The following is a 26355-nucleotide window of genomic DNA, read 5'->3' as shown; positions in this document are numbered from 1 at the left end:
ATTATTAAAGGAGTCAAAAAACTGTGATAATTAATGACTTCATCTGACCACTAACCTTAAATAAGAAAAACATACAGTATGTCATATTTTAATGCCAATGTTTAAGAATTTCTTTCAGGGTTTGCAAACTATATAGATTTTAAAACTTTATAGTCTTCATTAATTAGGACAATAGGTTTATTATTTGTGTTGCTATAATAATATCAGTGTACTACTTACATTATTAGTAGAAACTAAGAATAACGTGTATAAAAGACCTGGAAAAAAGACCTTTATTGTATAGTCTTGTGTGTTTGCAGGTCAATATGGTGATTGGTATTCTGGTGTTCAATAAATTGGTTTCCAGAGATGGCATATTGGACAAGAAGCTTAAACACAGAGCAGGGTAATGTGAAGCCAGTTCCTCTAAAGCTCTCCACACTATTAACTGATGCCTATTTGAACCCTCTTCTGTGAGGTTGTCATTAAGCCTAATGCACATGAGCTATTTTTTTTTATCTGTCACATATAGACAAAACATATACACAAAATTTCATCTTAAATTTTAACTCCCAAACATGCACACGTTTATTATTTTATTTTATTTTAGTGTTAAATGAATGTTTAATCACCTGAAAAGAAGTACCAATTATAGCCATCCCACTGAGAATGACGTTACCTCCCATGTAGATGATTTTCTGCCAGTTTAACTTTGAACACAAACAGAGAGCATGCAAAAAGCTAATATTCACTAACTTTATTGTTGCACTCCGATATATTTACAGGCAGATGAGTGAGCCGCATACAGGATTAACTTTAAAATGTGCAAAGTGTGGTGTTGTCTCCACAACTGCTTTATCAGCAACTACGGCCAGCAATGCCATGTAAGTACCTGACTCAAGACTTTCCAAATTCAGTTCAATTATACTGCATTCTTGGTGTAATACAGTGGCACGAACTGTACACTATATGATAATATGTTTGTTGTCATACCACAATGTTCCTGATGAACATTCCATTCCATTTAGACCTTCTTTGCTATTATAATTCAGTGATGCTATAGCATACAAATACATTTTATGCAATTATGAGATAAAACAAAATGCTATTCTTGAAGCACCTGTTCTACCATCTGTGTTGAATATTGATGTTAGCTTTCAGCTATATGAAAATTTGAGGTGTGAGATTCTGGTCTCAAAAACATTTTGCTATATAGTGTATCTGTATTTGTCATGAATTTTCAGTGTATTCAGGATTTAAATAGTATTCTACCTAGTAGAAATGTTTTTAAAATATCCTCCTTTCACCATCTGTGCCCTTGGTCTCTGCCCCATTGCGCTCTCCATCTTACCATGCCTTACTCTCTTAGGGCCTCTCTTTGGAGTTCCTGTGTAGTGTTGCCTCTTCTGGCACTCACCTGGATGTCAGCTGTGCTTGCCATGACAGACAAGCGTTCCATCCTCTTCCAAATCCTGTTTGCCGTTTTTGACTCGCTCCAAGGCTTCGTCATAGTCATGGTGCACTGTATCCTCCGCAGAGAGGTAGGCCAGATTCAGATACTAAAGCCTCTCATACTATCTGTGGCTTGTGGTTGACAGGCTGCTGAGCTCCTCATTTTTATCATCTCACTTTTACTCATGAATTATTTGTAATCTGGAAGAATTATTAGTAATCTGACCTCAAGATTACTGTGACACTGACCAAGGGTCAGTTGTGGATATTCCTTATCGAACTGAGTTTCATATCATTGATCAAATAACTTTTATCCTTTTAGGTGCAAGATGCCTTTAGATGTAGACTGAGGAACTGTAAAGACCCTATCAGTGCTGATGTAACTGGCACTTTCCCTAATGGCCATGCACAAATTATGGTAACTATCTTATCTTTTCTTTCTGCAGTTTTTCTATTATAATGGCACCAGCTTAAATATATGGCACAAGATCACAGTTGGATATTCTTGACATTTTTTGGTGATTGCATTTTATTTATAGATTCCACATCAATACTTTAGATTTTATATTTTTACACTTTGCAAAACATGCATTAAACCTCTTTATCTCTTATAGATATTTTATTTTATTTTAAGGCCAAAACACAAATGGTCAATGTACGTGATGTTTCATGTGTGGGTCATGTTGTCATTCAGTGTCCTTTAACTGACTTTTAGGGAACTGGCATTTGCTCTAATCATTGTATTATGTTTGTAGTTGTTGTTGGGTTGTGTTCTTACATGAGTTCAGAGCTCAGTTTTGAAATGGCCCTTGGAAAAGAAAGTGTTGTTAAGATTGCAACTGAATGGCTCAATAATCCCTGATGGATTGTAGGTGAATGAACAGAATCTTGCTGGGGTGTTTTAGGTGTTTAATGATCCTGGCTGGCCTTCTCATTCAGTGCTTCTCTATGATATGTTAGTTCTGTTCCCCTTACGCATGTCAAAAGTATGTCAGTAGAAATTTACTAGCAGCTTCTGGTCCAGATGGGCTCTCCTTGAATAGTAAAGCAATGCTGTGCCTATAGAGGAGGATCAAACCAACAAACCAAGGAAGGATCTTTAGTGAAATCCCAGTAAAGACCTGTTGTACATGTTTTCCTGTAGTCAGTGTTTTTGGTGTTGAATGCCAGGTTCTTATCTCACCAGTTTTTGAAACTTTCCCTATAGGTTGACTCATCATTGTTTGTGATTAGTCCAATAACTGTGTTATATGCAAATTTTAAGATGCTGCTAGAGGTGTAAATGGCACACAGTCGGAGATAAATAGGGTGGAGGGGATATAGATAACGATGATATACAGCAAGGATATATGAGAAAGATGCTAGTGACCCCTGTCAGCTTATCTGTGCAGCCTTTGACCACCTGTCTTCGGACAACCTCGGGATTTGTTACGTTTGTTTGCTAGGGTGGCATTATATTAATGGGTGCCTCTGGTGTTTCGCTAAACCAGAGAAAACAGTGCAATATTTAGCCCAGAAGAATTCCAGAACCACAGTTCAGAAACTAATAATAATACTCTATTTAAATAATCCTGTAGTCTTTAATTTAACATTGTACTCATTTAATGTTGCATGAGGGAGTTTAGATTAGGTTTATAAAAAGCTCTTACTCAGAACAAGAGGTTATTATTTATTTATTTGTTTATTTGTTTGTTTGTTTGTTATTTATTCAAAGTAGATCTAACGCACTGCAATTAGGTTTACATTATAACCTATTTTCCCAATGATTTAGTGAATAAATGAAAAGCAAAGACAGGGCTGTTTTAAAATATAAGTAATGCATAAATTTAATTAACATGCTGTCAATGTTGACTGAAAATTATAAATCATTTACATAATTTATTTTTTTTTCCTTCTCTCTCTGCAGACTGATTTCGAAAAAGATGTGGACATTGCCTGTCGATCAGGTAAGAAGTAAATGGTTGCTATTAGTAAGGTTGTAATTACTGTGCTGAAACTGCCATAAATAACAATAATAGTCTGCAATGGAATAGGGACAAAAACTAAATGCAAGCTAAAACAATTTACCATTGTTAATAAGTCTAATAACCGTAAATATATAATTAACATTATCATTAGCAGTTAAGCTTTAACAATTTTAGCATTTTTCATGTTTTACTTTTGTGAATATAACACAGAACATAACCACAGTTCTTGCGAGCTCAGAATTTACTGATATTCATTTTCTAATAAATATTACCAATACTTGTCTAACTACAGCTCTTCATAAAGATATGGGATCTTGTCGTGCTGCCACCATCACCGGAACACTGTCACGCATTTCCCTTAATGACGAAGAGGAAGAAAAGGGTCCAGAAGGCCTCAACTATTCCACTTTGCCGGGTAACATCATATCGAAAGTGATCATTCAACAGCCATCAGGCCTGCACATGCCCATGGGTGAGCCATGTCTGGGTGAGAGTGCAAGTGACATGCACCGCACCGTTTATTTGTGTACAGACGATGGCATGCGGCAGAGTGAACAAGAGCTTAGCAGCCATGTGCAGCAAGGTCCAATGGAGACAGACTACATTGTAATGCCTCGGTCCTCAGCAGCAGCATCCCTGTCCACTGGCTCAAGCAGTGTGCCCACTCTGCTGAAGGAGGATAGCAAGAGAAACATTGCCATGGACTCTCTGCAAAATGACAGGCTGATGCACTACAAGATGGGCACTGAGTTTAACATTGGCCCATCAGGCATGGAGCATATGAGTGCAGGCATGGAGCAGCAGTTTCCTGGAGCCTTGGAACACATGCAGACCCTGCCATTTGAGCCACGCACTGCTGTCAAAAACTTCCTAGCTGAAATGGAAGAGACTGCGGGAATGGCACGAAGTGAGACTGGCTCAACTACCTCCATGAGCTCTTTAGAGGTGAGTTCTTAGCATTCTACTAGACTTTTAAACAAGCCACAATTTATAAAGTGACCAAAAATAATCTTTTGGTGAAAAATTATTGTGTTTATTGTGACAATAACAAAAATGGTTTAAGGACTATTAAGTATATTCTTTGATCATATAATACTTAAAATTGTTTTGTTTAGTTTTTTGGTTTTTGATATCACATTCAAAAACTATTGAACATAATCGAATGCTTACTGGCCTGTTTGACTTAAATCAAAGTAAATTAAATTAAATTAATTAAAAATACTATAAACCCCTATAAATAATAATAATAATAATAATAATAGTAATAATAATAATAATAATGATAATAATAATAATAATAATAATAATAATAATAATGATAATAATAATAATAATAATAATAATAATAATAATAATATCATTTATATATTATTATTATAATATATATTATAATATAATATTATATATATATATATATATGATTGGATTCTATAGTGTTCCATGAGTTGAATGTTGAAGAATAAAATGTACTACTAAATATTTAATTAGTTAAAATGTTACACATTAAAATACTGAGCAAAATATTTATATTTTTGTTTTATGTTCATCTGTAATGAGGAGCTAAAATGGTCCTTCTATAAAAAATGTTTGATAACCTAAAAATGTTCTTACACGGAACTAAAATAGTTCCTATATGGCATCACTGTAAACTATGAATTCCCCCAATGGTTTAAGTCATTAATTTATGTTTTATGAGTCACTACTTATATTACTATTGATCCTTTTTAGCTTTTCAGTTTCTTACATTTCCTACTTTACTGACTCCGGTACACGTTAGTTAAAAATGATCTCCTTTTTATGACCAATCAGAAGTGTCGATGTTAACTACATTGTCTTTGCTCTGCAAGCTACTGCTGACTATTCTATAATATGACAGAATCAAGATCACATTGTGCTCTCGTCCACATAAGTTAATGTGGAATCCTTAAATATTTCCTGAATTAAATTCAAACGTTATGACACAATAAAGTAACCTCTTTATTTCAAGTATGAGGAGAGGCTGGGAAATTTTTATTCAGCTTTTTATTCTTCATCATGAACCTCACCATTAAAACATAACAATGGAATTAATAGATAAAGTATGAATCCTTCTCCATGTCATTGTTTAATCTCATCCAGTTAAGGCAGATTTGACCCAAGCTGTTGCTCTGCAGGTCACACAAAACAGGAACATTTTAATAATGTGCTTTGTTAAAGGAATAGTCAATAATGGGTTAAAATGTTTCATGTATGCACATGCTTAATGTTATATGTATGGCTATATTACCTGATTGTACATGAATTATCTATGTGAAGTAGAGTTCATTCATAGTGCTAGCAATTGTACAGCATTAATAAGCAATATATTTCATATAGACATCGATATACATTATATAGCCTCATACATCTATATAGTCTATATAGATAAATAGGTATAGGAAAATAGCTCTATGATTTTGAATATTATTATTCCTTTCTGTGTTTGTTTCTGTTTTTGAAAGTACATTGACCAAGCTTTAGTGGATTATCACTGGTTTATTATGGTTGTATGTTCTAAAACCTATGGAATTATACGAACGATTATATTATATTTATTCTAGCATAATAGTCAAGATGTGCTTGTCATTTAGACATTTTTACAAACAAACAAAACTCAAATCAGAAGCAAAGAAAGAAGAAAATGTATCTAACCCATGCTGTTCTTTAATGAATCGAGCTTAGATTAACAAAATAATTCTGACAAAATAATTATGGGTTTTCTAGTAGTTTCTGTGTTTTGTTGCAATCTAACAAATGCCTCTTTGCTTACACAGAGGAGAAAGTCAAGGTACCAGGACCTCGACTTTGAGGTATGTCAAACATTTTCATTGGTGAAGTGCATGTCTCAGGCATTTTTTGCATCAACAAAAGGGCCATTTGTTGCTTTTGTGTTTTACTCTTTAATTTACAACTACTTTGTGTAGCACTTAAGCTTATTGGTGCAGCAAGGTCCTGACAACTATACGATTTATTAAGCTTTGAGTTAGTGTAAAAGCAATGCTGTCAGCTGCCACACAGAGTAGCAATTCCCATTCCCATTTTATCCCTTTACATTCACAAATCTCAAGCTGAAAATCAAATATTTTTTATGAAGTTTACAGAGAACATCCTGTTTCTGCCCTGTACCTAAATTGCAAAATGAAAATAATCATTTGAAGTAAAATGCAAACATTTTTGGTTCATGAAATTTATGCTGCAGTTTATCATGACTTTGTTATACACCTAGCCAAAGATTTTGCAGGGATTCTCCTCTTTGAAAGCATTGAAAAGCTATACTATAGCCAAGAGTCTTTCAGTGAAAAATGCTTTTTTCAATGTGGCAAGAGGCAGTGTGTTTCCTGATACAACACTATGGTTATCAGCTTGATTGAACTCCAACCCCCCCACCACTCCTTGCCATTGCAGAAAGTCATGCACACCAGGAAAAGACACATGGAGCTGTTCCAGGAACTGAATCAGAAATTTCAAACCCTGGATCGATTTCGAGACATACCAAATATGGGCAGCATGGTGAGTAAGAGTGATTCGAGGGGGGGAGGTGGGCCATGCCACAAGCACCATATTTAGGCTTCCACTTTCACGCTTACATGATCCAGCATCAGTAACCAAGTGACTAAAAAAATTACTAGATGCCCAGTCAATGCATTCATTCATCACTTTAATACTATTCCATTTCCTATAACGTGCCTTTAAAAATGTAATTTATTTTTCCAGTGGCTAATCATTGCTTGGTGGATGCATGACAGAAACCACTTGATTTGCACACAATCAGACATTTCATGCATCAACTCTTACATCAGCTGGTATAATTTGTGGTAATTCACAGACAATCCACTTGCCTGAAGCAGTGAAATCTCCAATTCAATCATCAGTTCTTAGAAAAAATATATAAGTAATATTTTCACTGAATATATAAAGGCATGACACTTTAAGTATACAAAAACATATTAAACACACTCAAGCACACACATACACACACACACACACACACACACACACACACAAATGTGTCTTGTGTGTTTTCACTCATATTCCAGTCAGCGTCTCGGCACATCATGTCTGTCTTGGTGTTTAGTGTTTAGTCCAGGATATTTACATATTTTGAGAAGAAAGATATAATTTTAAATTTTATAGTAAAATTTTTATTCTGTTTCTATAATTACCTAAAGCTGCTTTGAGACAATTGTTAAAAGTGCTATACAAATAAATTTAATCTAATTTAATTTATTTTATTTTATTAAACTTGTGTGATATCACTGTAACCATCAGATGAACAGATTCGATTTTAGAATTGATTCAAACAGGATCAATTAAAGTCACGGCACACTAAATGGTCTGAAATAGTATTTCTTCACTACATTCCTTCCTGTTTTACATACATTTAATGGTATAATATGCAGCATAGACAGGAGTAAGAAGTAGGACAAGACTTGTTGATTACACCTTTAATCAGTATTACACTATATTTATCTGCAGTTTCCTGCATCTTCTGAATTTATACTCATAGGGCCTTGGTTTTGTATAATAAATATATTATCAGATATTATATAATATTATTAAATGCCAACATCCCAAACAGGGGACATAATAAATAAACATAAAATTCATATCTTCTAAACACACAGTGAACACACAATGTATTATTCCAAATGTATATCCGTAGCAAATGTCGCCTTTCTGAAACGCCAGTGTCTGTTTTCTTGCACAGGATAAGGCAATGCCCAATAAAAACCCTTGGGAAAGCTACATCCCAAGCTGTGAGTACCAGAACTACGCTACAATGAATGTACTGGAGTCAGACCCCAAGGACTCTCTGGAGATGACCCCTGCTGAGTGGGAAAAATGTGTAAACCTTCCACTGGATGTCCAAGAGGGAGACTTCCAAACAGAGGTGTAATCAGAGGATCAGAGGAACGAAAAAAGCAGGACATATTTTGCACTGGAAAATAGTGGAAACCACTTCAGGCAGCCGTGGCAAGACATATCTGGGTCCTAGAAATATAGCAGGGACATTATGTGCCAATAAGATTTTAAAAAGGACTAAAGGGGATATAAATGATTTAAAAGACAAAAACATCATTTTTCTATTCTCACTAGTTGTACTTAGTGAGGGAGCAGCAAGGTGTATAATATAACCATCATGTGTTTTGAACATATCCGTTGAAGCGAATTGGATCAACAAAGGTATATCTTTCTAGATGAGACCTCAAATATAGAAAACACACCGTGACACTATGCTATGTCAACCCAAAAGCTTCAGTGGACTCAGTTTTTTTTAGTTCAGTGGTGACTGAGTCCAGGAGCACAATGTACATACTTATGCAGGTTTTTAAAAGGTTTATAAAAAGTCAGTTTGGCCATTACTACACTTTTTACTTTATGACACGAAAAGTATTTGGAGAGGCAAAGAGGATTTTTCCTGATTTAAAAAAATGAATGTTTGTCAAGCTACATTCTTCATTGCTTTAAATGCAATAAAGGTAATACTCACTTTTATATGAATAATATATTTCACAACTTTAATACTGCAGAATTTGCTTGAAGGCACTCAGCAAGCTCTCTCATCTGCAGCCCTGTATAAAATATTTAAAAATTAAAAATGTTGTATGGTGTAAATAAAACTTTTGTCTACATCTGTTTTACTTGTGTCAAGTTTATTTTGATGAGAAAAGATTTAAAATGCCAACCTGATGAGATACCAGAAAAATGTTAACATTTGAAAAATGAATGTAAATAAAAGAGATAATATGTTCATAACGCTTCAGAGGATGTGTCAACTCTGTCCTGTACTGTATATCATGATATGGTCTGATTATCAAAATATAATGATGTTCAATGATGTTCATTGAATAATTAATGTTCAGTTACTGCTTTTTCCTGGTTAATGTCAAAATGGAGCCAATGAATACAATTTGATGGGCCATCATTTACTGACATTTTTAAGGGATAATAAGAAAGTATACAGAGAAACCCACACAAAGAAGGGGAGAGCATCTAAAACGCCACACATCTAAAAGATGGGGGAACATCTAAAAAGCCACCTGATGAAATGAGTCAAGCCTCTAAGGGAGCATGGTGCAGTGTGGTTAGTAATAAGAGCTTTGAGGTAGGGGGGTGTTGGTTTGTTTTTGCATCAATGTTTTATATCGTATACATGCAACTACTGGATGCCAGTGGAGGAAGTGCAGCAACTGGGTTGTGTGGGATAATTTTGGAATGTTGAAAACAAGACATGCAGCTGTTAAATGTCATCAAGTTATAATATTTTTAAATGTCCTGATTTTTCTTATTCTAATTTTATATGTGTTGTTACATCCTGTCAGGCACAGGTTGTCTTCATGGATAAAATACAAACCCATATGCAGGGATTACATAAAAATAATTTATTAAGGAAAAAATACTAGAAACAGAAACAACAAAAAACTGGAACACAGAAACAGGAACACAAATACAACCAACAAGAGACAAGGACTCAGCAAAAAACAGACACAAGACAACTGGAATAAATGAGGAGAACAATCACTGAAACACAAGGAACAGGTGTGCAGAGGCGAAAAGGATAGGGTGGGGCAAAGACAGGTGATACACAAAACAAAAGCACAAGGCACATAACACAAAAACTGCCAGAATATCCCAGCTATTTCTGACAATACATCCCCAAGCCACAGCTCCCGACCCACCAAGCCAGGACCACGCTTAAGAGACCAAAGGGGCAAAAATCCTGGCCAGAATCACGGAGTAGCGAGGCACACAGTGGGGCAGGTGGGAAAGCGAGTCACACGGCAGCGAGTGAAGTGGGGGAGTGAGGCACACGGCGGTGAGGCAGGTGGGGGGAGCGAGGCAGGTCCACAGCTGAGCAGAAGGGCCGATCGACTTCCACAGCTGAACAGAATATAATGTAACAATGTAACAATAATGCAGCAACAACAACAACAATAACAATAACAATAACAAAAACAACAACAACAATAATAATAATAATAATAATAATAATAATAATAATAATAATAATAATAATAATAATAATTCTTATTATTATTGTTGTTGTTGTTGTTGTTGTTGTTGTTGTTGTTGTTGTTATTGTTGTTGTTGCTGTTGTTGTTGTTGTTGTTGCTGCTGCTGCTGCTGTTACAAAATTTTGGGGTCACCAATGTTACAATGTCCACTCCATCTTGTACCAAAGATGATAGGGCTACTGAGGGCCATCACAGCTGTGGTGCCAGTGGACCTGCTGGATATATGGGAGATTCAGAGTCATCAGCCAGTGACTGGACCCTAGGTCTGTCCAACAACAATTTATTCTCATCTCAAGAGATTTTCTTCAGCAATGGAGGTAACAGTCATAATTTGGATTTCAGCTTGTTTGTCAGCTGTGACAGTGTTTGCATTTAAAACCTCCACATGCAGCCACTAGATTATTCAGTGAATGATCAGTAGTATGATGTAGCACAATACCATGTTACAAAATGCTTATCTGTTAGCTTGGAGTTTTTCTACAAGATAGGGTGGAATTTCATAATCTTAGTTTGGATAAGCGGTAGAAAATTAATAAATGAATGACATCCAAAAGTTTAAAAAAGCTAAAAAAGACTGATCATTTAGTATGTTTGATCATAATGAGAATGAATATACTTTGACAATAGCACTTTTTTTACCTTTTTTGCCTATTACTGTGACACATACAGGGTTATAAACACTTTACATTTACAAGCTTTAAGATTTTTACAAGAATATATCTAGTCATGGGCTCCTTAGTGGCACAACATATAAGCGTTTGCCCGATCCAAATCATTCATTCATTCATTTTCTACCGCTTATCCAAACTTCTCGGGTCACAGGGAGCAGGCAGGATACACACTGGACGGAGTGCCAACCCATCGCAGGGCACACACACACTCTCATTCACTCACGCAATCACACACCACGGACAATTTTCCAGAGATGCCAATCAACCTACCATGCATGTCAATTCAGTTTATTTATATAGCACTTTTAACAATTCCCATTGTCTTAATCGCAGCATTACATAAGTATGGAAACAAAATGAAATAAAAAATATTAAAGTTTAAAGTTGTTACTATATACAGAATCTCACAAAAGTAAGTACACCCTTCACATTGTTGTAAATATTTTATTATAACTTTTCATGTGACAACACTGAAAGTTCAAGTGTCACAAAGATTAAATATTTAGTTTTTCAGTTTAACTCATGTATGGCATTGTGTCTCAGGGCTCTTTTGATCACTGAAAACAATCTCGGTGACACCGGTGACAATTAGATTGCCAGGTGAGCCCAATTGAAAGAAAAACTACTAAAGGAGGGTGTTCCACATTATTAAGCAGAGCACCATTTCCATGCAATATGGGGAAGAAAAGGATCTCTCTGCTGCCGAAAAGAGGGAAATAGTTCAATGCCTTGGACGAGGTATGAAAACATTAGATATTTCACGAAAACGTAAGCGTGATCATCGCACTATTAAGAGATTTGTGGCTGAATCACAGCAAAGACAGGTTTGTGCAGATAAAGGCACATTGAGGAAGATTTCTGCCAGATCCATGCATCGGATCAAGAGAGCAGCTGCTAAAATACCATTACATAGCAGCAAACAGATATTTGAAGCTGCTGGTGCCTCTGGAGTCCCACGGACATCAAGGTGTAGAGTCCTCCAGAGTCTTGCAACTGTGCATAAACCTTCTATTCGGCCACCACTAACCAATGCTCATAGGCAGAAACGGCTGCATTGGGCAGAAAAATACATGAAGACTAATTTTCAAACTGTCCTGTTCACTGATGAGTGCCGTGCAAACCTGGATGGTCCAGATGGATGGTGTAGTGGATGGTTGGTGGACGGCCACCCTGTTCCAACAAGGCTGCAACGTCAGCATGGCAGTGGTATAGTCATGTTTTGGGCCTGAATCATAGGAAGAGAGCTGGTCGGCCCCTTTAGGGTCCCTGAAGGTGTAAAGATGACCTCTGCAACGTATGTGGAGTTTCTACTGTCCCTGGTACAGAAGGAAGCACTATGGTTTCTGTAATAAAATCATCATGCATGGCAATGCACCATGCTGCAAAGAATACCTCTGCATCAGTGGCTGCTATGGGGATAAAAGGAGATTAAGAGTGCTTTCACATCTATAGTTCAGTTCATTTGGTCTGGACCAAAAGCAAAAAATGATACATTGTAGCTTTTGGTTCCTTTTCACACCACACTGATCGTTCTGTTCTGCACCAGTTGAAACAAACCAAATGCAGTCATGTGATAACATCCACATCACTCATTGGCCACATGTCTTTGAGCGTTTTTCCTAAACTGCTTCTCGATTGGTCAGAATAAATGTGCGGGAAATTTCAACGAAACTCCGGAAGTAAACAAAAAGAGGAAAATACAAGAAAATACAGCATACAGTACACCATGGAGAGACGACTGCGCGCTGCAATTATGTTCGTGGTTGTAATCTACTACATCGCTTGTATACAGCATTCTATGCAAAGTCTTAGTTTTCAGAATGAAGCGCGGATGCGGCTTGAAAATATCATTTTAATGCACTGCAAATGGCGAAGACGCATCGCAGGACACTTCAGGAGGCGGTCGAGCATTACTTTTGTGAAACTGTGACATGCTCATCTTACGAAAATATTGCCAATGACCCACTACGGCTGCTGGTTTAGTCCAAAATGCGCAATACTTTTTGCAGTTAGGTCTATTCGATCTCGGACCGCGTTCTCACCACAAACGAACCGCACCAGAGTTCGTTTGAAAGCATACCGAGACCACCTCTTCAAAGAGGTCTTGGTACGCTTGTTTGGTCCGCTTTTGGTGCGCACCAGAATTCGATTGCTGCATTCGCACCTGCCCAAACGAACCGCACCAAATGAGCAATCGAACTCTGGTACGATTCAACCGAACTAAACAAGGCAGGTGTGAAAGCACCCAAAGTCATGGTGTGGCCTCCATCCTCCCCTGACCTCAATCCTATTGATAACCTTTGGAGCATTCTCAAGCAAAAGATCTATGAGGGTGGGAGGCAGTTTACATCCAAACAGCAGCTCTGGGAGGCTATTCTGACATCTTGCAACAAATTCAAGCAGAAACTGTCCAAAAACAAGTTTAATAGATGCAAGACTTGTGAAGCTGCTGTCAAATAAGGGGTCCTACTGTATGTTAAAATGTAACGTGACCTGTTAAAATGTTTAAAAAGTTAAAATGTTGTTAGAAGTTTGATTGAAATAGCTTTTGATTTCATTAAACATGCTGCAAACACAACAAATGAGTTTTTTATGTTTAAAAAAATGAGTTATCATTAGGAGTTTTTTGATTTTTCATTAGAATGCCTGTCATTTACATAAATTATTTAGGTAAATGAGAAAAATATAATTTGCATAATAATTTGGAACAGGGTGTAGTGAGTGTACCGCTTGTGTAAGAGTGTAAATTTGCTGTCCCCTCAAAATAACTCAACACACAGAGTTTAATGTCTAAACCGCTGGCCACAAAAGTATACTGTACTACACTGTTTTGTGAGTGCGGGTCATACAGATGTAGTTTCAACCCACGTTTTTCTGCCTCCACAGTGATGTTAGAAATTTTCACTTAGTTTTTCTGGAGTGGTAAAGTGACAAGGTTTCTTTTTGTACATGCAGAAATGAACAGCTCCACCATTCAGAGACGGTGACAACTGGACTCATATTCTTATTCGTAGGGGCTTAGTTTCAACCCAGGTGGAAATACCTGCTATAGTTTCTGGTTTTAGGAGATATTAAGCCTTTTTTGGCCTGTAATCCTGTTTTTTGTTGTACAGTAATGGTCACTAGAGGATAATTTCTAATCAGACCTATATCATATTTTCCATCCGATCACAACTTTTTGGGCACTTTTTGTAATCGCATGTCTGAAGATTCTAATTTGGGCAAGTCTGTAAGTTCTGGCCAACACATTGCTTCAATTTTGTACTATGGGTTTGGATCTAATCCATCATCAGGCAGATCTAAACATCTCTTTTCGCTCTAGCCAGCCAATTTAGTGGTGTGGTATATGCATTCAGTTTTGAGTTGTAAAAAACAGCTGGTTGCTTGGTTTGTTCCCAATCTGAGTGACCTGTAACATCCATTTTCCTAATGTTTCCCACTCATCATCAGTGGATTTGGCAAGAGAGAGCTGTAGAGATGCATGGTTCAATTAGAATAAGTGTGGATGACCAGCTCGAGGTTAAACTCAAGATAAGTCTACCTCTACAGAACATCTGTGCTCACTCCATATCAAACGCTTCAATATCAGTACATTCAAGATTCAAGAGCTTTCCTGACCTGAACAGTGCAGCTTCGGTGCCACAATGTGATTGAGCTGGTGAACACACTTTCAACTGTACATCTGTAAAAGTTGCTGAGGATTTCATTAGAAATGCCAAATTTCCTCAGCCTTCATCAGAAGTACAGTCACTGATGGGATCTTCTCAAGAGCTGCTGAGTATTGTGAGACCAGGTGATGTAGATTTCAAGGAATTTGAAAGTTTTCCCCCGCTCTGTCTCACCAATGTAGATTGGGATGTGTTTCTCCTTCCTCCTTCTCCTAGGATCAATAATCATCTCCTTGGTATTATCTGCATTCAAGGAGAGATTATTTTACTGCCACTAGGTTATCATACCTGCTACTTCCATTCTTTTTGTTTCCTCTACACCATGTAGTGAAGTCAAGTAAAGTCAAGAAGCTTTTATTGTCATTTCAACCATTTATAGCTGTTGCAGTACACAGTGAAATGAGACAATGTTTCTCCAGGACCATGAAGCTACATAAAACAAAGACAGAGCTAAGGACTTAGTAAGTAGTCCTAGATACATAAAGTGCATCTGTGTGACCTGGTGCAAAAAGAGCAAGACAAAAAGACAGTGCAGGACAAAAGACAGTGCAAACAAACAATACAAGACAATACACAAAAGACAATACACAAAAACAGCACCAGCCAGTGTAAATACTGTTTGCTCAATCAATATTACGTGTGCAGAAATACTGGGATGAACACATTAGTATTATAGCAGCAGTTACAGTATGTGAGGTTTTGTAAAGTATTGTGCAAAATAGTAATCGATTGAAATGTGAGACAGCATGTGCAAAGAGCAAAAACAGTGTGCAAAACAGTTTGATATGGATGTAAATTGGAAGAGCGTGTATTTGGTGTGGGTCATTTCAGCCCGTACAGATAATTGTGCATGTGTGAGCATGTGTGTGTGTGTGTGTGTGTGTGTGTGTGTGTGTGTGTGTGTGTGTGTGTGTGTGTGTGTGTGTGTGTGTGTGTGTGTGTGTGCGCACGTGTGTTTTTATTGTGCTTGGTAAAGTTCAGTTCAGTTATTGAGGAGTCTGATGGCTTGTGGAAAGAAACTGTTACACCGTCTGGTAGTGAGGGCCCGATTTCTCTGGTATCTTTTTTCCCAGATGGCAGGAGGATGAAGAGTGTGTGTGAGGGATGTGTGGGGTCATCCACAATGTTGTTGGCCTTGTGGATGCAGCATGTTGTGTAAATGTCCATGATAAAGCAAAGAGATTCTCCAAAGTTCTTTTCAGCTGTCCTCACTATCCGCTGTAGGGACCTACGGTCCAAGGACGGTGCAGTGCCCAAACCAGGCAGTGGTGCAGCTGTAGATGCTCTGTAGAACGTAGTCAGGGTGAGAAGAGGGAGATGGGCTTTTTCTCAACCTCCGTAAGAATTAGAGACACTGCATGTCTTTCTTGGTGATGGAGCTGGTGTTGAGTGACCAGGTGAAGTTCTTCCCTAGATGAATGCCAGGAAATTTGGTGCTCTTGACAATCTCTACAGATGATACGTCGAAGTTCAGGAGAGAGTGGTCGCTCTGTGCTTTCCTGAAGTCACCAATCATCTCTTAAGTTTTATCAACATTCAGAGACAGGTTGTTGGCTCTACACCAGGGAGTTAGCTGTTGCACCTCCTTTCTGTATGCTGACTCATCTTTCTTGCTGATAAGACCCAACACGGTCATGTCATCAGTACTCTGTGTGGTAATGCTGGAGATGCTATGCCCAATCCAGACTGTCTGAGGTCTCCCAGTCAGGAAGTCCAGGATCCAGTTGCAGAGGGAGGTGTTCAGTCCCAGCATGCTCAACTTCTCAAGCAGGTGCTGAAGGATTGTGTTGAATGCTGAAATAAAGTCTATGAACTGCATTTGTACGTAAGTGTCTTTATTTTCCAGGTGGGTGAGGGCTAAATGAAGGGCCGTGGCAATGCCGTTGTCTGTGAAGTGGTTTTACCACACAAGGCTGCATTTCTGTCGCCACGAAACAAGGTGAGCCCATCTAGCTGAATAGCGGCGTTCGGAACTCTGTCGCTGAGCCAGGTCTCAGTGAATACAAAGACACAGCAGTTTCTAAACTCTCACCATGTAGTGCGTATGAGTCGGATGAAAGGATTATGCCAACAGCATTAGAGCGTGTGACCTCAGTAAGGAAGAATCGAACAGTTTCCATTTGTATACATAGAGCAGGGGTCTGGGATCATATTTTACAAAGCAAGAGACATCTCCTTTTTCTATCAACCCAACAGATTTATTGCTGCAGTGTTAAATATCATGAGTGTTTTTATATAGTTGTTATGTGCTTTTACAGCAAATTCTGTGTGTCAGATTAGGGAGAAGGAACAAGAGGCCCTTGTTCCAACTGTTCACATTGTACCTGCTAGAAGGATGGGAACTTTAGGGGAGTATGTGTGCATGTGCTCGATAAGAACTGAAAATGAAATGTGGCCTTGTTAAAGTGATAATTCAAAGGGATACATCTTCAGTCTGTGTGTGTGCATGAACACACACACACACCAACAAAAGGGAGAGCTGAAACACTAGAATTTGCCTCTTCAATGTGTAGACTTTATGGAAGACACCTATTTTCTTTAAATCACAGGCATTTCTTTAAACCTGGGCTCAATATATGTAGCATAGGTTTCATTCACAAATGTAATGGTAAACTCAGATTTGCTAGACATTGAATTAGTAAAAGGTGAAAATGGAACAGTTAGCTTAAGTTTTTCTTCCTGCATTGCATAAATGAGTCAGCTCAAACCTCACGCCTCCTGGTTCTCTGCTTTCCCTCTATATTTCTTAGGCCAATGAGAAATACACTGATCTAGCAGCACTGAGATTTCTTGTAGGTCAGAAGGCTCTCCTTCCATGGTAATTGAAATACTGATAAGGAGAGACTCTGGAGTAAGGTAGATGGGGTGATGGACAGAATTCCCAGATAGCAGAGGGTAGTGGTTGGAGCCGACTTCAGCAGGCTTGTTGGTGCGGGAAACAGAGGTGGGGAGGAGGTGATGGGCAGGTTTGGTGTTAATGAAAGGAAACTAGAAGTACAGATGGTGGTGGACTTTGCTAAGTGAATGGAAATAGCTGTAGTTAACACTTATTTCCAGAAGAGAGAGAAACATAGAGTTTCATATGAGTGGAAGTAGGAGTATGCAGGTAGACCACATTCTATATAGATGAGGCTATCTGAGCGAGATTAGTGACTGCAAAGTGGTGGTAGGAGGGAGTGTAGCTAGACATCATCGGATCATGATGTGTAGGATGTCTCTGGAGGTCAGGAAGAAGATGAGTGGAAAGATGGAATAGAAGACCAAGTGGTTGAAGTTGAAAAAAGAAAAATGTTGTGACGAATTCAGACAGAAGCTGAGACAGGCTTTGTGTGGTCAGGAAGAGCTTCCAGATGACTGGGAAACTACAGCAGAGGTGAGCAGGGTGACAGGTAGGAGGGTGCTAGGTGTGTCATCTGAAAGATGGAAAGAAGATAAGGAAACATGGTGTTGGATCAAGCAAGTACAGAACAGCATTCAGAGGAAGAGGCTAGCTTAAATGAAGTGGGATGTAGAAAGGACTGAAAGGATTACAAGGAATTGCAGCACAAAGTGAAGAGGGACATAGCAAAGGCTAAACAGAAAACATACGATGAGTTGTGTGGCAGGTTAGACACAATGGAAGGTGAAAAGGACATGTACAGATTTACAAGACAGAGAGATAAAGATGGGAAGGGTGTACAACAGATAAGTCTGATTAAAGATAGAGATGGAAAGATACTGACAGGTGAGAAGCATGTGCAGAGAAGATGGAAGAAGAATATTGAGGAGCTAATGAATTAGGAAAATGAGTGTGAAAGAAGGCTGAGGAGGTAAATATTGAAAAGAAAGAAATTGGAAAGATTAGAAAGGATGAGGTGAGGAAGGCTCTGAGGAGAATCAAAGGTGGAAAGGCTGTTGGTCCATTTTTGCTCTGAGAATTTTAATGGAGAAGTATAGAGATGGTCAGAAGGAGCTGCACTGTGTCTTTGTGGATTTCGTGAAAGCATATGACAGGATGCCAAGAGACTAGCTATGGTACTGTATGAGGATGTCAGGAGTGGCAGAGAAGTATGTCATAGTTCAGGATACAGGTATGTATGAGAGGAGTATGACAGCAGTGAGATGTGCCATAGGTCAGACAGAGGAGTTCAATGTGGTGGTTGGTTTACGTCAATGATCGGTTTTGATTCACTTCTTGTCTGATATTGTGATGGAAAGTTTGAAAGATGCAGTCAGAAAAGAATGAAAGAAGACATTGGAAAGAAGAGGAATGATAAGTAAGGCACAATACATGTGTATGAACAAGGAAAGGGAAGTAGAACAGTGAGGTTACAGGGGGCTGAGTTCAAGAAGGTGCTGGAATATTTTGTGTCACTCATCCAGTATTACGGGGAGTGTGGAAAAGAGGTGAAGAGGCAAGTGCAGGCAGGTTGATAGAAAGAATAAAAAAAAGGTATACAAGGCAGTAATGAGACCGGCTACACTGTATGGGTTAGAGACTGTTGCAGTGAGGAAAAGACATGAGGCAGAGGTTAAGGTAGCAGTGATGAGGATGTTAAGGTTCTCTTTAGAAAACGGGGATGTACAGGATTAGGAACGAGCACATCAGAGGGACAGATCAAGTTGGTTGTTTTGGGGACAAGGTCAGAGAGGCTAGACTGAGATGGTGTGGACATGTGCAGAGGAGGGAGTGTGGTTATATTGGTAAAAGGATATTGGAGATGGAGCTGTCAGGTAAGAGGTCAAGAGGAAGGCCAAAGAGGAGATATATGGATGTGTTAAATGAGGACCTGAACTGGTGAAAGAGTAGAGGATAAATGAGTGGAAACAGAAGATTCGCTGTGATGACCCCTAATGAGAAAAGCCAAAAGTAGAAGAAGAATATTGTTCTACGGTTCGTGTAGTCATTGTACTATGTTGCAAATTTTATCTCTATACCTATTCCTTGTAAGTGGAGATAGGTGTAGCAAAACACTGACTCTAAGTAATCAGTCACCTGTTAAAGTTCTGTGGGTGCAGATGTTGATCCAATCATGGCTGATAATTGTGTGAGGCTATTGGTAAATCTCTCTGAGGTAGCAGATTAAAATGTATGTTTAACACATTGATAAATTGCAAATATTGTGCCCAACGAAATGAGATTGCTGAGATTGCTTCCGATTGAGGCATCGTGACTATATTTTCTATGTTTAATCTGAAGGTTAAAATGAGATCAAGCGTGTGACTTTCATTACAACTATAGGGTTGTCCCTAAAGCCATGCTCATGCTATTATGTATGTAAAGTATCGTCAATTTGTTTTTTGATTCCAAGCCATTTGTTTTCCATTGTGCTTGCCATGTTTTGACTCTCTGCCTCAATTACTCGTTTCGATTTTGGATTGCCCTCTATTGAATTCGTTTTCCGGTCTGATTGCTGATGTTGTACATGAACTTTGTCATTTATTTAACAAAGCTTCTCCTACATGGGAATAACACTAATGAATAACACTCATAAAATGTATTTGTCAGAATTTACACCTCACCACAACACAGAGCTGTTGACCTATCACTGGCCTCTGATATAGGTTGTGTCTCCTTGCTGGTGTTACTTGATCTTAGTGCAGCTAATTCTACTTGATAGGTTCAAAAATGTTGTTGGTGTCAAAGGTACTGCCCTCTTCTGGTCTAGGTCCTATTTTACCGATTGTTATCGGTTCAAAGATCTAAATGTCGATTACTCTAAACATACTAAGGTCATGTTTTGTGTTCCACAATGTTCTACTGTATACTCACTGCTTTTCCCCTTATATATATTACCCCTTGGTACAATTATTAATAAACATGGTATTAGCTTCCACTTTTATATTGATAACACACATCTGTATGTTTCAGCTACTGTAAGTCAGATAGGATAAACCAGCTTTATTAGATTGAAAAATGTGAAAAGAGATGTGGCTGATGCTTTCTAACTTCCTCCTGCTTAATTCTGCCAAGACTGCCAAGTAATCTTTCTGATTAGAGTAACTCTGGATGGTCTTTCTGTTTCATTATTTGCAGCAGTAAAATACCTTGTTATGATTACTTACTCTGGTCTCTCATTTGAAACTTATGTAGATAATATCACTAGTACAGGCTTCTTTCATTTCAGAAATATTGAGATAATCATGATGCTGAAATACTAGTTCATGCTTCTTCTTTTTTTTTACCTCTAGGTTGGATTATTGTAATGCTTTACTGTTTGGATGTTCTCAAAAGAGTGTAAACATGCTCTAGTTTGTCCACAACACAGCTAACTAGAACCAGAAGATATGAACACATCAAGTTAAGTCAAGTCAAGTCAAGAAGCTTTTATTGTCATTTCAACCATATATAGCTGTTGCAGTACACAGTGAAATGAGAAAACGGTTCTCCAGGATCAAGGTGCTACATAAGACAAAGACAGGGCTAAGGACATGTAAGTAGTCTTAGCCACATAAAGTGCAACTGTGCATCCTGGTGCAAACAGTGCAGGACAAGACAAACAAGACAGTGCAGGGCAAGACAACCAAGACAGTGCAGGACAAAAGACATGAAGTTACAAGACAATACAAAAAGTACAAAAAATGCAATACACAAAAGACAATAAACAGTAACAGAAACAGTGCCGACCGACCAGTGTAAATACTGTATGTAAATACTGAATGTTTAAACAATATTTTGTGCAGTAACATTAGAATGAACACAGTTTCTAAGCAGCAGGTCCTTTGGATAATATATAGAGTTGTGCAAAAAAACAGCAAATGACTGAAATATTGTATAGTATGTGCGTAATGGCTGAGATATTGTACAATATGTGCAAAAACAGCTGAAATGTTGGACAGTATGTGCAAAAACAGCAGAAAAGTGTGCAAAACAGTGTGTGTGTTTTGTGAGGGTCTGTGCAGTCCATACAGATGATGTGTGTATGTTGTGCTCAGTATAGTACAGTTCAGTTATTGAGAAGTCCGATGGCTTGTGGGAAGAAACTGTTACACAGTCTGGTCGTGAGGGCCCGAATGCTTCGGTACCTTTTTCCAGATGGCAGGAGGGTGAAGAGTGTGTGTGAGGGGTGTGTGGGGTCATCCACAATGCTGCTGGCTTTGCGGATGCATCGTGTGGTGTAAGTGTCCATGATGAGTGGACCATGAGGGAAGAGAGTCCATGAAGTGTCCATGAGGGAAGAGAGACCCCAATGATCTTCTCCGCTGTCCTCACTATCCGCTGCAGGGTTTTGTGAGCCGAGATCGTACAGTCCCCAAATCAGACAGTGATGCAGCTGCTCAGGATGCTCTCAATGGTCCCTCTGTAGAACATGGTCAGGATGGGGGGAGGGAGATGTGCCTTTCTCAGCCTTCGTAGGAAGTAGAGACGCTGCTGGGCTTTCTTGGTGATGGCGCTGGTTTTGAGTGACCAGGTGAGGTTCTCCGCTAGATGAACACCAAGAAATTTGGTGCTCTTGACGATCCCTACAGATGATCCGTCGATGTTCAGCGGAGAATGGTTGCTCTGTGCTCTCCTGAAGTCCACAACCATCTCTTTAGTTTTGTCCACATTCAGAGAAAGGTTGTTGGCTCTACACCAGGCAGTTAGTTGTTGCACCTCCTCCCTGTATGCTGACTCGTCGTTCTTGTTGATGAGACCCACCACGGTCGTGTCATCGGCGAACTTAATAATATGATTTGATCTGTGCATTGCTGAACAGTCGTGAGTCACATCACTCCTATCTTATCCACACTCAAATTTTACATTGATTATAAAATACTATTACTGAGCTAAAAAGCAATGAATGGTTTTGTGTCACAGTACCTGAGCAATATTTTAGATTTTTATGATCCGTCAAAAGGTGCAGGCTATTTGGGAGTGCCCGAAGTAATAAAGACTACAGCAAGGGGCAGAGCTTTTTCTTAAATAACCCCACAGTTATCGAACAGCCTTCCATTTAGAGACTCAGACACAGTTTCAGTGTTAAAGTCCAGGCTGAAAACACATTTGTTTAGTTTAGCGTTTCTTTATGAATAGATTTTCTTAGGTAAAGGAGCAGATCTGGAACGTTAATTGACAGAGTGTTTAGTGAACTGGGATGTTTGGTGCTGTCACCTTGTCACCCACAGGTTTGCTGACTGTAGAGTCATTATGTCCCATGGACAAGCCTTCATGTCTGTGTCAAACTCTGGCTCTCCCTTTTAGTTATGCTGTCATAGCTAGTCTTGCTGGAGTCCCTCTCTTCAATTTGCACATAATCTACTTTGTCTTTAATCACATCACATCACATCACATCACATCACATCACTCCACCACTCTCTCTCTCTCTCTCTCTCTCTCTCTCTCTCTCTCTCTCTCTCTCTCTCTCCACTGCCGGATGTGAAGAAAACCCCACAGAAACAGCTTTTAAAAGCCATTTAGTGGTAAACTTGCTTTTCTTCTTCAGATCATTGTCTTGGTAGTAACCAGAATTCATGATTTTGTCAATTTTGAAAAGTCACCCAGACCCTGAAGCAGAAAAGCATCTTCACACAATTATACTACCATAAACTACAGTATTATAAACTGTTGAAATGGCATTATTTACATTTACATCATTTACTGGCCAGTGTCAGCAAAATGAGGATGGGTCCCTTTCTTAGCCTAGTTCCTCTTAAGGTTTCTTCCTCATATCATCTCGGAGAGTTTTTTCCTTGCCGCCGTCACTTTGCTAATAAGGGATAGGGATAGATATATAGTATTTCCAACCGTCCATCCATTTTCTACCGCTTATCCGGGGCCGGGTTGCGGAGGCAGCAGTCTAAGCAGGGACGCACAGACTTCCTTCTCCCCAGACACTTCCTCCAGCTCTTCCGAGGGAATACCGAGGTGTTCCCAGGCCAGCCGAGAGACATAGTCCCTCCAGCGTGTACAAGGTCTTCCCAGGGGCCTCCTCCAGGTTGGACATGCCCGGGAGGCGTCCAGGAGGCATCCAGAACAGATGCCCGAGCCACCTCAGCTGACTCCTCTCGATGTGGAGGAGCAGCGGATCTACTCTGAGCTCCTCCCCGAGTGACCAAGCTCCTCACCCTATCTCTAAGGGAGCGCCCAGCCACCCTACAGAGGAAACTCATTTCGGCCGCCTGTATCCAGGATCTTGTCCTTTCAGTCATTACCCAAAACTCATGACCATAGGTGAGGGTAGGAACGTAGATTTCCTCTTTACCATAACAGACCGGTATATCGACTGCATCACTGCAGAAGATACACCGATCCACCTGTCGATCTCCCGCTCCATCCTTCCATCACTCGTGAACAAGACCCCAAGATACTTAAACTCCTCCACTTGAGGCAGGAACTCTCCACCAACCTGAAGGGGGCAAACCACCCTTTTCCGGCTGAGAACCATGGCTTCAGATTTGGAGGTGCTGATTCTCATCCCCGCCGCTTCACACTCGGCTGCAAACAGTCCCAGTGCACGCTGATGTGCCCTGATGTGAGGAAGCCAACAGGACAACATCATCTGCAAAAAGCAGAGACGAAATCCTGTGGTCCCCAAACCGGACTCCCTCCGGCCCCCAACTGCACCTAGAAATCCTGTCCATATAAATAATGAACAGGTCCGGTGACAAAGGGCAGCCCTTCCGGAGTCCAACATGCACCGGGAACAAGTCTGACTTACTGCCGGCAATGCGAACCAAACTCCTGCTTCAGTCATATAGGGACCAGACAGAGGGCAGAGGGCCCCGGACCCCATACTCCCAGAGCACCCCCCACAGGTCGCCATGAGGGACACAGTCGAATGCCTTCTCCAGATCCACAAAGCACATGTGAACTGGTTGGGCAAACTCCTATGAACCCACTAGCAACCTGGCGAGGGTATAGAGATGGTCCAGTGTTCCACGGCCAGGACGAAACCCGCATTGTTCCTCCTGAATCTGAGTTTCGACTATCGGCCGAATTTTCCTCTCCAGTACCCTGGCATAGACTTTTCCGGGGAGGCTGAGGAGTGTGATCCCCCTATAGTTGGAACACACCCTCTGGTCCCCCTTCTTAAAAAGAGGGACCACCACCCCAGTCTGCCAGTCCAGAGGCACTGTCCCCTTCCGCCACGCGATGTTGCAGAGGCTTGTCAACCAAGACCCACAACATCCAGTGACTTGAGGTACTCATATATAGTATTTAAATTTTTTTATTAATATTTTAAAATTCATTTGATTAATTATTATTATTATTAGTAGTAGTAGTAGTAGTAGTAGTAGTAGTAGTAGTAGTAGTAGTAGTAGTATATATTTATTATTATTTTCCTGTTTCTATACTTCTGTAAAGCTGCTTTGGGACAATGTGAATTTTTTTACTGTTTTGTTATTTTTATTTGTTGAATGTGAGATGCTTAGTTACTCTTCTTCTGGTGTTTATTTGTGATAACTGTATAGTAGTTAGCTTACTGAAAGAGCATTAGAGGTGTGCATCCAGACTCTAGAGTGGGTTGGTGAGAGTGAGAGCAGAATAATTTCTGCAGGGGAAGTCTGGATATCTTTAATTCAATTCAAATAAATTCCAATTTATCTGTATAGCCCTTTTTACAATCTCAAAGCAGCTTTACAGATCATAAACATAGAACAAAAGGTAACTATATAGAATTATATAAAGATTAATATAATACAAAATTTAAGATTTATATTAGATATCTATTTGAATATGTTTGTATTTATCCCCAATGAGCAAATCTGAGGTGACTCAGGTGACTGTGGTGAGGAAAATCTCCCTTGAACTGTAAAGGAAGAAACCTTGAGAGGAACCAGACTCAAAGGGAAACCCATCTTCATATGGGTGAGACTGTCATATGAGTGTGATTATAAATATTCAGTCTGATAAATGTTTTAATGATGAGGAGGTGGTTGTCCTTAAAGACCACACAGACTTTGGATCTCCTCTTAGTGTAGCAGAGTCTAACTAGAGCTGGTAAATCTCTAGATGCCTTAGGATCCTTACAGAGTCGGCCTCGTCTCATTGGAGGTCCAAAATCTTCAAAGCGCACTACTGCCTTTAGTCCTGAGATTGTGATCTCAGAGAGCACGAAGGATGTAAGAAAACAAGTTAGATAATTGGGAGCCAAACCATTAGGAGACTTGTACGTAAGTAGCAGCTGTTTGTAATCAATTCTAAACTTAACAGGTAACCAGTGTAAAGATGATAGGTTCGGGGTTATATGATTATATTTTCTTGTCCTGGTACAGTAAGAACTCTGGCAGCTGCATTTTGGATTAACTGTAACCTATTTATTAAAGATGCAGGACAACCACCTAGTAATGCATTACAATAGTTCTTGAACAAAAGTTCTAAAAGCTCTTGAATACATGAACTAGCTTCTCAGCATCAGATACAGATAGGATGTTTCTTAGCTTGGCAATTTTTCTAAGGTGGAAGAAGGCTGTTTTTTGTAATATGGGCGAATAATTAGTAGAAGAATTGCAATGCTAAGGCTTACCAACAGGAACACCACTCGTTTCTGCTTCAACTGTCAACAGATTTACTCTTTTCGGTCAAGCATCCTCTGAGAAACCTGAAAGAGCTTGGATTATAGGAGACTTATCTTAGCTGATGTCTGGTACATTATGCAGTGTGCTCTGCTTCCATCCCAGT

The 26355-nt window shown here is 39.2% G+C and overlaps 1 protein-coding gene across 5 annotated transcripts in view; it reads left to right on the top strand.

Moving 5' to 3' along the window:
- Positions 1-9049, top strand: part of adgrb3 (adhesion G protein-coupled receptor B3) — a 152177-nt gene extending 143128 nt beyond the window's left edge. For 4 of the 5 annotated variants that reach the window (XM_047816630.1, XM_047816628.1, XM_047816629.1 and 1 more), the window contains 9 exons: positions 300-385; positions 765-863; positions 1349-1520; positions 1754-1849; positions 3338-3377; positions 3691-4343; positions 6191-6226; positions 6822-6926; positions 8125-9049. In XM_047816630.1, coding sequence (XP_047672586.1) covers positions 300-385; positions 765-863; positions 1349-1520; positions 1754-1849; positions 3338-3377; positions 3691-4343; positions 6191-6226; positions 6822-6926; positions 8125-8313 — 1476 coding nt within the window. In that variant the 3' untranslated portion in view covers positions 8314-9049. The remainder of the gene's footprint in view (positions 1-299; positions 386-764; positions 864-1348; positions 1521-1753; positions 1850-3337; positions 3378-3690; positions 4344-6190; positions 6227-6821; positions 6927-8124) is intronic. The other variant, XM_047816627.1, reaches the window with a different exon arrangement.
- Positions 9050-26355: the final 17306 nt, after the last annotated feature.

Source organism: Tachysurus fulvidraco, chromosome 7, assembly GCF_022655615.1.
Source record: "Tachysurus fulvidraco isolate hzauxx_2018 chromosome 7, HZAU_PFXX_2.0, whole genome shotgun sequence".
Lineage (NCBI taxonomy): Eukaryota > Metazoa > Chordata > Actinopteri > Siluriformes > Bagridae > Tachysurus > Tachysurus fulvidraco.
The sequence above is the reverse complement of the archived record's forward strand: the minus strand, read 5'-3'. Positions and strand labels throughout refer to the sequence as shown.